The following is a 12,588-nucleotide window of genomic DNA, read 5'->3' as shown; positions in this document are numbered from 1 at the left end:
AGAGTCAGAGATAGAAAGAGTCAGATACAGAGACAATGAGACAGAGAGAGAGTAGGAGAGCCAATTGAGATAGGATGGAAAGAATCTTGACCTGGGAGACTGAAGAGATAGATTTTCTCTCTCTCTACTTTTTTTTAATCTTTCATCCTTCCTCCCTTTTTCTTTTCTTTTTTTTTAAAATATATTTTATTTGATCATTTCCAAGCATTATTCGTTAAAGACATAGATAATTTTCTTTTCCTCCCCCCCCCCACCCCCCATAGCCAACGCGTAAGTCCACTGGGCATTAGATGTTTTCTTGATTTGAACCCATTGCTTTGTTGATAGTATTTGCATTAGAGTGTTCATTTAGAGTCCATCCTCTGTCATGTCCCCTCAACCTCTGTATTCAGGCAGTTGCTTTTCCTCGGTGTTTCCACTCCCATAGTTTATCCTTTGCTTATGAATGGTGTTTTTTTCTCCTGGATCCCTGCAAGTTGTTCAGGGACATTACACCGCCCCTAATGGAGAAGTCCATCACGTTCGATTATACCACAGTGTATTAGTCTCTGTGTACAATGTTCTCCTGGTTCTGCTCCTCTCGCTCTGCATCACTTCCTGGAGGTTGTTCCAGTCTCCATGGAACTTCTCCACTTTATTATTCCTTTTAGCACAATAGTATTCCATCACCAACATATACCACAGTTTGTTCAGCCATTCCCCAATTGATGGGCATCCCCTCGTTTTCCAGTTTTGGGCCACCACAAAGAGCGCAGCTATGAATATTTTTGTACAAGTCTTTGTGTCCATTATCTCTTTGGGGTACAAACCCAGCAGTGCTATGGCTGGGTCAAAGGGTAGATATTCTTTTGTCGCTCTTTGGGCATAGTTCCAAATTGCCCTCCAGAATGGTTGGATCAGTTCACAGCTCCACCAGCAATGAATTAATGTCCCTATTTTGCCACATCCCCTCCAGCATTCATTACTTTCCTTTGCTGTCATGTTAGCCAATCTGCTAGGTGTGAGGTGATACCTCAGAGTTGTTTTGATTTGCATCTCTCTGATTATAAGAGATGTAGAACACTTCTTCATGTGCTTGTTAATAGTTTTGATTTCTTTATCTGAGAACTGCCTATCCATTTCCCTTGCCCATTTATCAATTGGAGAATGGCTTGATTTTTTGTACAATTGATTTAGCTCATTATAAATATGAGTAATTAAACCTTTGTCAGAGGTTTCTATGAAGATTTTTTCCCAATTTGTTGTTTCCCTTCTGATTTTAGTTACATTGGTTTTGTTTGTACAAAAGCTTTTTAGTTTGATGTAGTCAAAATTATTTATTTTACATTTTGTGATTCTTTCTATATCTTGCTTGGTTTTAAAGCCTTTCCCCTCCCAAAGGTCTGACATGTATACTATTCTATGTTTACCCAATTTACTTATGGTTTCCTTCTTTATGTTTAAGTCACTCACCCATTTTGAATTTATCTTGGTGTAGGGTGTGAGGTGTTGATCTATTCCTAGTCTCTCCTACACTGTCTTCCAATTTTCCCAGCAGTTTTTATCGAATAGTGGATTTTTGTCCCAAAAGCTGGGATCTTTGGGTTTATCGTATACTGTCTTGCTGAGGTCGCTTTCCCCCAGTCTATTCCACTGATCTTCCTTTCTATTTCTTAGCCAGTACCAAATTGTTTTGATGACTGCTGCTTTGTAATATAGTTTTAGGTCAGGGACTGCAAGGCCCCCATCATGTGTGTTTTTTTTCATTATTTCCCTGGATATCCTTGATCTTTTGTTCTTCCAAATGAACTTTGTTATAGTTTTTTCTAAATCAGTGAAGAAGTATTTTGGTAGTTCAATGGGTATGGCACTAAATAGATAAATAAGTTTGGGTAGGATGGTCATTTTTATTATATTGGCTCGTCCTATCCATGAGCAGTTAATGTTTTTCCATTTGTTCAAGTCTAGTTTTAGTTGTGTGGCGAGTGTTTTGTAGTTGTGTTCATATAGTTCCTGTGTTTGTCTTGGGAGATAGATTCCTAGGTATTTTATTTTGTCTAAGGTGATTTTGAATGGGATTTCTCTTTCTAGTTCTTGCTGCTGAGCTGTGTTGGAGATATATAGAAAAGCTGATGATTTATGTGGGTTTATTTTGTATCCTGCAACTTTGCTAAAGTTGTTGATTATTTCAATTAGCTTTTTGGTTGAATCTCTAGGATTCTTTAAGTAGACCATCATGTCATCCGCAAAGAGTGATAACTTGGTCTCCTCCTTGCCTATTTTGATGCCTTCAATTCCTTTATCTTCTCTAATTGCTACTGCTAGTGTTTCTAGTACAATGTCAAATAGTAGAGGTGATAATGGGCATCCTTGTTTCACTCCTGATCTTATTGGGAATGCATCTAGTTTATCCCCATTGCAGATGATATTAGCTGTTGGTTTTAGATATATACTGTTTATTATTTTTAGGAATGACCCTTCTATTCCTATGCTTTCTAGTGTTTTTAATAGGAATGGGTGTTGTATTTTATCAAAGGCTTTTTCTGCATCTATTGAAATAATCATGTGGTTCTTGCTAGTTTGCTTGTTGATGTGGTCAATTATGTGGATGGTTTTCCTAATGTTGAACCAGCCCTGCATCCCTGGTATGAATCCTACTTGATCATGGTGAATGACCCTTCTGATCACTTGCTGGAGTCTTTTTGCTAGTATCCTATTTAAAATTTTTGCATCTATATTCATTAGGGAGATTGGCCTATAGTTTTCTTTCTCTGTTTTTGACCTGCCTGGTTTTGGAATCAGTACCATGTTTGTGTCGTAAAAGGAGTTTGGTAGAACTCCCTCTTTGCTTATTATGTCAAATAGTTTGTGCAGTATTGGGATTAACTGTTCTCTGAATGTTTGATAGAATTCACAGGTGAATCCATCAGGCCCTGGGGATTTTTTCTTAGGAAGTTCTTTGATGGCTTGTTGGATTTCAATTTCTGATATGGGATTATTTAGGAATTCTATTTCCTCTTCTGTTAGTCTAGGCAGTTTGTATTTTTGTATATATTCATCCATTTCTCCTAAATTGGTGTATTTATTGCCATATAATTGGGCAAAGTAATTTCTAATGATTGCCTTAATTTCCTCTTCATCAGAGGTGCTGTCCCCCTTTTCATCTTTAATGCTGTGAATTTGCTTTTCTTCCTTCCTTTTTTTAATTAGATTGACCAGTACCTTGTCTATTTTGTTTGTTTTTTCAAAGTACCAGCTTCTTGTCTCATTTATTAAATCAATAGTTCTATCACTTTCGATTTTATTAATTTCTCCCTTAATTTTTAGGATTTCTAATTTGGTTTTCTGTTGGGGGTTTTTAATTTGATCGCTTTCCAGTTTTTTCATTTGCATTTCCAATTGATTGATCTCTGCTCTCCCTTGTTTGTTAATATAAGCATTCAGGGATATGAATTTACCTCTGATTACCGCTTTGGCTGCATCCCAAAAGGTTTGAAAGGATGTTTCGCCATTGTCATTTTCCTCGATGAAATTATTAATTGTTTCTATGATTTCTTCTTTAACTAAACGGTTTTGGAGTATCATATTGTTTAATTTCCAATTGGTTTTAGATTTGGTTTTCCATGTACCATTACTAATCATTATTTTTATTGCCTTGTGATCTGAGAAGGCTGCATTCATTATTTCTGCTTTTCTGCATTTGTGTGCTATGTTTCTGTGACCTAATGTATGGTCAATTTTTGTGAATGTGCCATGTGGTGCTGAGAAGAAGGTGTATTCCTCTTTATCCCTATTTATTTTTCTCCATATGTCTATTAATTCTAATTTTTCTAAGATTTCATTCACTTCTTTTACCTCTTTCTTATTTATTTTTTGATTTGATTTATCTAAATTTGATAATGGTTGGTTTAAGTCTCCCACTAGTATGGTTTTATTGTCTATTTCTTCCTTCAATTCTCCTAGTTTCTCCATTAGAAATTTGGGTGCTATATTATTTGGTGCATACATATTGATTAATGATATTTCCTCATTGTCTATAGTCCCTTTTAACAAAATATAATTACCTTCCCTATCCCTTTTGATCAGGTCTATTTTTGCATTGGCTTTATCGGATATCATGATTACCACTCCTGCCTTCTTTCTATCAGTTGAAGCCCAGAAGGTCTTACTCCATCCTTTAATTCTGACCTTGTGGGTGTCAACCCGCCTCATGTGTGTTTCTTGAAGACAACATATGGTAGGGTTTTGGATTCTAATCCATTCTGCTATTCGTCTACGTTTTATAGGTGAGTTCATCCCATTCACGTTCAAAGTTATGATTGTCATTTGTGGACTCCCTGGCATTTTGATTGCCTTCCCTAATTCTAACCTATTCTTCTTCGGCTCTACCTTTTAGTCCAGTGATTTACTTTGAAACAGTCCCCCTTGTCCCCTCCCTTGATGTTTCCCTTTTTAGTCCCTCCCTTTTTGTTCCCTCCCCTTCCCCCCTCTCTTTCCCTCCCTTTTTGTTCTCCCTCTCCCCCTCCCCCCCTTGGTTTTCCCTTCTCCTTACCCTTGTTGGGTAAGATAGAATTCAAGATCCCAATGGATCTGGATGTTTTTCCCTCTCAGAGTTGATTTCCCTGAGATTGAGGTTTAAGTAAATCCCCCCCCCCTCTCTTCCTCTCCTTCTTATAGGAGTTTTCTTCCCCTCCCCTTCCCATATGAATCTTTGTGTGAGAATGATTATTCTATTTGGTCTTTCTTTACCCCCTATTTATACATTACATTTTCCCCACATATTAGTATACATAGGTTGATATAAATGTAGTCCTTATAGAAGAGAGTTTGAGTAAAAGAAGAAGATAACATTTTCCCCTTTCCTGAATATTTACCTTTTCAGGTATTCCTTGCTCTTTGATTTTCGGTATCAAACTTTCCACAGAGCTCTGGTCTTTTCTTTGCAAAAAGTTGGAAGTCTTCTATTTTGTTGAATGCCCATACTTTCCCTTGGAAGTATATAGTCAGTTTTGCTGGGTAGCTGATTCTTGGTTGGAGACCCAGCTCTCTTGCCTTTCTGAAGATCATGTTCCATGCCTTACGATCATTCAGAGTAGAACTTGCAACGTCTTGTGTGACCCTGATTGGCATTCCTTTATATCTAAATTGTCTTTTTCTGGCTTCCTGTAGGATTTTTTCTTTTGTTTGATAGCTTTGGAATTTGGCAATTACATTCCTGGGAGTTGTCTTTTGGGGGTTTAGTGTAGAAGGTGTTCTGTGAGCTCTGTCAGTGGCTGTATTGCCCCCTTGTTCTAGAATCTCTGGGCAATTTTCTTTGATTATATCTTGTATCACCATGTCCAGTTTGGTGTTTATTTCTGGCTTTTCTGGGAGTCCAATTATTCTTAAATTATCCCTTCTCCCCCTATTTTCCAGATCTATCACCTTGTCGGTGAGATATTTTATGTTCTCTTCTAATTTCTTGGTATTTTGGCTTTGCTTTATTGATTCTTGCTCTTTTACACGATCGTTGTCTTCCAGCTGCCTGATTCTGGCCTTTAAAGCCTGGTTTTCTTTTACAGTTTGGTCAAACTGGTTTTGTAGATGCGTGAATTTCTTTTGCATTATTTCCAACTTTTCCTCCCAGAAGGCTTCCATCTTTTTGGTCATTTCTGATTCAAATTCTTCATAGGTTTGTGGAGAGTTTCCATTTCCTTTGGAAGGTTTTGGAGCATTTTCTTTTATATTTTCTTCTATCTGCTCTGTATTTTGTATTTTGGCTCCATAGAATGTGTCCAAAGTCGCCCCTTTCTTCTTATTTTTCTTGGTATTTTGGGGCTTCTGTGCTTCTGTGGAGTTTTCCATCTCTGAATGTGGAGGATTGGCTTTTCTTGTCTCTGTCTGGTGTTCAGAGGCTTTAGTCCTGGGCAGATGGTTCTATGACTTTCCCTGGGTTAAACTGAATATGCCTCACTGGAACTGGAATGGAAGGGTCGGACCACGTTGCTTTCAGGAAGTTGCCTTCAGAATCGCTGGCCGTGAGGCTGTTTCGTTGGCCTGCGGGGGGATGGGCTGCAGCTAACCCAAGCTCCGAGAGCAAGGACTTTCACTGAGACTTGGATAGCAGGATCCAGCCCGTGAGGCTGTCTTGCCCGCCCTGAGGGTTGCTGTTGTTTCGACCAGCTCTCTGCAGCGGAAGCCCCAGGCAGTAACTTTCACCGGGACTGTAGAAGGCCCTGAGGGTTCTGCTCTCTGAGCCCAGCCGGCAGGGCTGCGGCTTCCGGGAGCCTTGGACTCTGCGCTCCTACCCCTGAGGTCCGAGGGATCTCGGGTTCTGGCTTTTGAGGGGAGCCGTACCTTTTGAACCGGGTCCAGGTCCAGGAGGAGGGTTCCCAGGGTCTGTGCTGTTGATCGTTTTGAATTTCGGCGCCTTAGGAGCTTATAGTTTGAGATCGGTCGGGAAGGTTTTTCCGGAGATCTGAACTTGAGCTTTCTCTAAGCCGCCATCTTAACCGGAAGTCCTCCCTTTTTCTTTTTCTTTCTTCCTTCTGTCCTTTCTCTTCCTCCCTTTCTTTTTTCCTCTTCCTTCTTTCTTCCCTTCTTCCCTTTTTTCTCTTTCCTTCTCTTTCTTCCTCTTTTTTCCCTTCTTCCTTCCTTCCTTCCTTCCTTCCTTCCTTCCTTCCTTCCTTCCTTCCTTCCTTCCTTCCTTCCTTCCTTCCTTCCTTCCTTCCTTCCTTCCTTCCTTCCTTCCTTCTTCTCTCTTCTTCCTCCCTGTCTCCCTTATTTTCTACCCTAGTAACCGCTCTAAGACAGAAGGGCAAGGGCTAGGCAAACAGGACTAACTGATTTGCTCAGGTTTGCACAGCTAGGAAGTATCTGAGGCCAAATTTGAACCCATGCCCTTCCAAGTCCTGTTGCTCTATCCACTGTACCACCTAGTTGTGTCCTGTAAATTTTCTTTCTAGCTCTGCCCCTGAGCTATTTCATGCCCTTTACAAATCCTTCTTCCTCCCTGAGCCCCAGATTCCCCTTCTGAGCTATAAAAATGAGAGTTGGGTCAAATTATCTAGATGGTTGCCCTCCAATGTCTCTCTAAACTGGGGTCGAACCTGGGTCTCCTGTTGTGTCTGGAGCAAGGCAGCCTTTGTCCTGCTGATCAGTGCAGTCCAGGATCCCATTACCTTCTTAGCTGCCACCACTTACAAACTCTTATTAAGACCCCAAGAGAACTCATTACCTCTACGACCTGGGAACAAAGGATTTATCTCCCTGTATCTCAGTTTCTTTTTTTGAAAAAGGAGGGTGTTGGGCTAAATCATTGAGAAGGCCTCCTCTACCTCTAAATCTGTACCTTGGAAGCCAGGGAAGATGCTCTGGGCACCTCCTCAGAGGAGTCTGTGTTCGATCTCTCCCTGCCTTATTATCCCCTTTCTCTCTCTTTTCAAGAGAAAAGGAGTATGAATTCCTCCTTCCCATCTCCGGTCCCCCAGGTTTTGCCCGCCAAGGCCAGGGGATTGGCAGGCAGCTGCTGGGGTCCTAATTGAAGCCTCTGGACAAAAGAAGCTGCTCCAGTAACACCTGTGTCCATCCATAGTCCTGTATTGTTCACGGGCTTCCCAGAATCCTCCCTGGCCCCTCCACTCCTCAGCAGAACACCCTCTGTGATGACGGAATGTGTGTTCCAGCCCCGGGTCTGAGCCACTGTGGATGCCTGAGCCTGCCAGACAATGGGTCATTTGAGGGATGGAATCCAGGAGGAGGAGGAAGAGGGGGAGAGGTGGCCTGGGACCTTGGACTGCTGAGCCCTGGCTGTTCAAGGTGGGCTCTGGGAAGAGGGACAAAGAATATCCAGAGGAGGGGGATGGGGAAGAAAGCCAGGGCCAGCAACTCCTTCGGACGGAGAAGTAGCTCCGGTTCTGCCCCTTCTGGCAAAGCCCTTCCTTCGTCCCCCTCAGCTAGAAGCTCCCTGTCCCTCTCAGGACTTGTCATTCTTGTATATTTTTCTGTGCATTTACTCACATCCCCCTTGGGAGAAGGGAAACTCCTGGAGGGCAGGGATGGCTTCAGCTTTGTCTTTGTATCCCCAGCACTTAGCTAGCTCCAAACTGCACTGCCTCCTCCTCTGCCCCCCAGAACTCATGGGCCCTGGGCTTTGGTAGCTGAGCCCTCACCTTATCTCGCCTCAATCAAATATCACTTCCTGGACTGTTCCTCCCACTCTAACTCTCCGTTATGTGTTCTTTTCTCCTCTTAGAATATAAGCTCCAGGGGGTACCTGGGTGGCTTAGTGGATAGAGAGCCAGGAGATCCTGGGTTCAAATCTGACCTCCGATACTTCCTAGCTGTGTGACCCTGGGCAAGTCACTTAACCCCCATGGCCTAGCCCTTACCTCCTACCTTGGAACCAATAGGCAACATTGATTCTAAAAGGGAAGGTGAGGGTTTAAAAAAATATATATAAAAGCTCCAGGAGGGCAGGGCCTGTCCTTTTCACTTGTAATTGTATCCCCGAGACTCAGTACACTAACTGGCACGTAGTAATTGATTAATAATTAACAAATGATTTTTCATTCATTCATTCACCTAAGTGATTGCTGAATTGAATTAATCAATCAATAAATGCTTCTTTGTTCTAGCACTGGAATAGACCCACTGTGTGCTGCTGGTCAAGTCACTTCCCTCAGGTCCTTTTGTCCAAGGGTATAGTGTCTTAGGTGCGTAGAAGGCTTGAGGAAAGAGTGACTGACTGGACCTCAACAAGGTCTTTATTCTCTTGACCAACAGAGACTCTAACGCTCTGGTGCTGCCCGTTCTCTGACGCTCGTCCAGGTCCTCCCAAAGGGCTCTCTCCACTGGGCCAGGGCCATCCTCTGGAGAGCGGTGCAGGGCACGGAGCCCTGCGCATCGATGGGGTCTTCTGGCCTTGACTGAGTGCTTTGCTCCAAGGGGACCCAAAGGCCCCAGGAAGACGTGCTTCTTCTTGTCGCTCCACTCACTCCTTTCCTTGCTTTTCCAGGGCGGATCTGGCTACGTCCCTCAACTGAGCTGAAACTCCTTTCTGTAAGAACACCAGGACGGACGTGACCTCCCGATGGTCACTGGGCTAGGGTCTCCCCTTCAGGGTTCTAACAGGTGAGGCCGTGTTCCTTGCTCATCTAGACGGTGTGATTCTCAGCACCTGCCACCTCCTACCATTGCAGCAGAAGCAGAGTGGGGTCACCTCGCACCAGGGACCTTATTTGATTGTCTTCCATTTCATGAATTGGTAGAACCAAAGCATTCACTGTTTGAAGGCCAGACAGTAAGGAGCCTCTCTGTAGGTAAAGAATCCATCGCTGGAAGGCCAGACTATTGTCGACGAGCCTCTATTTATTGAGCTAGGCTGGCCTTGCGTGGTAGGTAGAGTTATCACTGAGGTCAAGCCAGCTTGTGCTTGAGATCGACTGGCATTGCTTAGCAGAGCTCAGGGCCACCTCTGCTCCCTGATGAGGCCTCTTACAAAGCCCACAGGAAGGCTTTGTAGAGACATCTGTAAAATGGGTACGATGCCAGTAATAACCTATCCACGTCATAAAAATCCACTGAAATGGGGTAAACCAGACCTCTGCAAACCTTAACAGCTATGGAATTGTTAGCTAAAATTATTGTTGCTCCCAGTTTTGTCCTCTGGAACTCAGTTTCCCCAACTGTAAAATCAAAGGGTTGGTCAAAGTGATCTCTAAGGCTACTTTCCAGTTGCAATTTGTATGAGCCTCTGAACATCCATGTGGCTAAGGCTGCCCAGGTGCCCCAGCTGCCACAAAGTCCGGGTAAGGGGCTGGATGCTGGGCCAGAGCTCATGGGGAGGGCAGTTAGCACTAGGAAAGCCTGAGCGTCCCCAGGCAGAGGAAACAAAGGCATCTCACCTGTGCACGGCTTTCCCTGGTGGGGTGTGCTCCACCTCAAAGCCAGCCTGGCGCAGGACGTCAATCACGGTGTTGTTCCCCAGGAAGTGACCTGAAACAGCAAGAGAGACGCGTCTACAACCTGCGGGCACCTTCCAGCATCAGTAGCCCTTCCACAAGGGCTCCACGCCCCAGATGTTAGGCAATAAACAGGTAGTAAGCACCTACTGTGTGCCAGGCACTGCAATAGGCTCATAGGTCAAGATCTGGAGGACCCTCAGAGACCTCCCATTTTGCAGGAGAGAAAACTGAGATCCAGAGAAGGGAAGTAACACGCGGGATTCATTCTTTCACAGAATATGGCAGCATTAATGCTGCTCGTAGACCTTTCCTATCTCAGGAGAAAGACTGAGGCTATTGCTCAAAGAATCCATCCAGATCTCTAGGATGCTCTCCCTCCGCCTCTCTGTTCTACATGAGGCCTCTCCTGATCTCCCCACCAGCTGCCAGGGCCTTCCCCTTCTAATTTTTGTTGTTCAGTCACTTTTCAGTCCTGTCTGACTGCAGGGTCCCATTGGGAGTTTTCTTGGCAAAGATCCTGGAGTGGTTTGCCATTTCCTTCTCCAGCTCATTTTACATTGGAAGAAACTGAGGCAAGCAGGGTTAAGAGACTTGCCTAGGGTCACACAGCTAAGATCCTGGAGTGGTTTGCCATTTCCTTCTCCAGCTCATTTTACATTGGAAGAAACTGAGGCAAACAGGGTTAAGAGACTTGCCTAGGGTCACACAGCTAATAAGTATTTGAGACCAGGTTTGGACTCATATACACTGCACCACCTTGCTGCCCTCTCCCTTCAAATGACTAGGCTTCTATTTGGGGCCCATTTTGCACATACGGATACATGTGTATATTGTCTCCACAATTAGACTGTAAGCTCCTTGAGGGGTCTTCTTTTATCTTTGTATTCCCGGTGCTTAGCTCGGGGCCTGGCACTCAGCAGCTTCTAAGTAACTGATTGACTGATCCATCTATGACTCCATTCCCTCTGAGCAGAGCCGGTCCTCCATGCTTGGGCTCCCCTGGGTTGTTAAGACCTCCTGGTCCCCGAGATCCCAGGGTCAGCCCCATGGCACAAGGAGACGTGGCAAGATGGCCTCAGTGAAGGCGCCGCCCAAAACGTCAGCATCGAAATTGTGCTTCGGCATTACAAAGTCCTTCCCCAAATCAGTCTGCTCGGAGCTGAGCCTGAAAAAGTGGCGTCACTCCATGATCTCCAAGGACGGGGAGCTCACTACTTCTGAAGAAATCCTTTCCATTTTGGACAGCACTCATTGCCAGTCCATTCCCCTAACATCCAGCCTACATTTGCCTCTCTGCTCCTTCTCATATTCATCTACATTCTCATCTATATTCATTTATATTATATATTTCTATTGTTATATATTTCATTATCTATATATTTGGGGGAGAAAAGTATCAACACTGGCAAGCCCTTCATCTCTCCCTTCCCTCATTGGTAAAACAAAGACTCTAATTTCACTACTGACCCTATAGGACTGGTGTCCAGAAAGGGTTCTGTGGGTGTTAAAGAATTGGGAGTTATTATTATAACCATAATAATTAATTATAATTTTATTGTTATTAATTATAATTAGTATTAGTCATGATACACTTATTATTCGTTATTAACAATATCATTAATTATTAATGACCAATTAATGCATTATTAATAAAAATAAATATTTATCAATAATCATGGATAATAAAATGAATTATTAGTAATAATCATTGCTTTTTAATTATCTTATTGATTTTATTACAGAATATATTACGTTATATTGTAATATATATAAAACATCATATAATATTATAATATATAAATGATATGATATGATATATTTTGATATATGATATAATATAATATGATATATTTGATATATTATAACATAATAAATATTATAATATAATTACTATAATATAATAATACAGCACAATATTACATAATATGATATAATAATAAAATAAAATCGAATAAATAATGGACAATAACTATAGCTTAGAATGATAATCTATACTCATTTATTATTACTGTTGGGGAGGCGGGGCTGGCCAGGGACTGAACAGGGGATTTCTGAATCCTGAACTGGACAGGAAACTGTCAGGACAGGACAGGACAGGACAGGAAAACTGAACAGGAACCGGCCTAGGGAACTCTGGGAGGAAGAACTCTCCCAAAGAGGAGCCTTCTTTCTCCGCCAGAGCCTCAACAGGTTGAAATGCCTGTCTGGGGATCGTGGCGAGTGCCAGACCCGTGGTTGGGTCCAGCCACCCCAAGGAGCGCCGGGAGCCATCTGGGGGACGCCCGGGGCTGGGATGAGGCTTCAGGGCAGGAGGAGATAAGCAGGTGCCAACCTGAGCCCTTGCCCTTGCTTGGGTGGGGTATCGGCCATCCATCGGCCGCCTCGGCTGGCTCGTGGCCCACAGACAGGGGAGAAGCCACCACTGAGGAACAGCGCTTGGACTCTCCTACCTTGGCTGCTGCCTGGTGGAAGAGCTGTTTCATTCAGGGTGCCCTGCAGCCTCGGTGCCTTTAAGGGCTCGCCAGGGAAAGTACCAGCCCGCAGGCTGTATACGTCGGGCAGCAAATATTTACGCATGCCTGGACCGCTCCTGCAGAGCGAGAATTCCTGGAGACACCGTTCGGTGGACTTCAGAGGGACGCGGCGGCTCGCCAGAAAGACTCTG

The 12,588-nt window shown here is 43.5% G+C and overlaps 1 protein-coding gene across 1 annotated transcript in view; it reads right to left on the bottom strand.

Annotated features, from left to right (window-relative positions):
* The window catches only part of TRABD2B (TraB domain containing 2B), a 245,552-nt gene that overhangs the window by 32,864 nt on the left and 200,100 nt on the right, over nucleotides 1-12,588 (bottom strand). Inside the window, exon 5 of the mRNA XM_056815180.1 lies at nucleotides 9,864-9,954. Coding sequence (XP_056671158.1) covers nucleotides 9,864-9,954 — 91 coding nt within the window. The remainder of the gene's footprint in view (nucleotides 1-9,863; nucleotides 9,955-12,588) is intronic.

The sequence above is a fragment of the Monodelphis domestica genome, chromosome 2 (genome assembly GCF_027887165.1).
Source record: "Monodelphis domestica isolate mMonDom1 chromosome 2, mMonDom1.pri, whole genome shotgun sequence".
Classification (NCBI taxonomy): Eukaryota; Metazoa; Chordata; class Mammalia; order Didelphimorphia; family Didelphidae; genus Monodelphis; species Monodelphis domestica.
The sequence above is the reverse complement of the archived record's forward strand: the minus strand, read 5'-3'. Positions and strand labels throughout refer to the sequence as shown.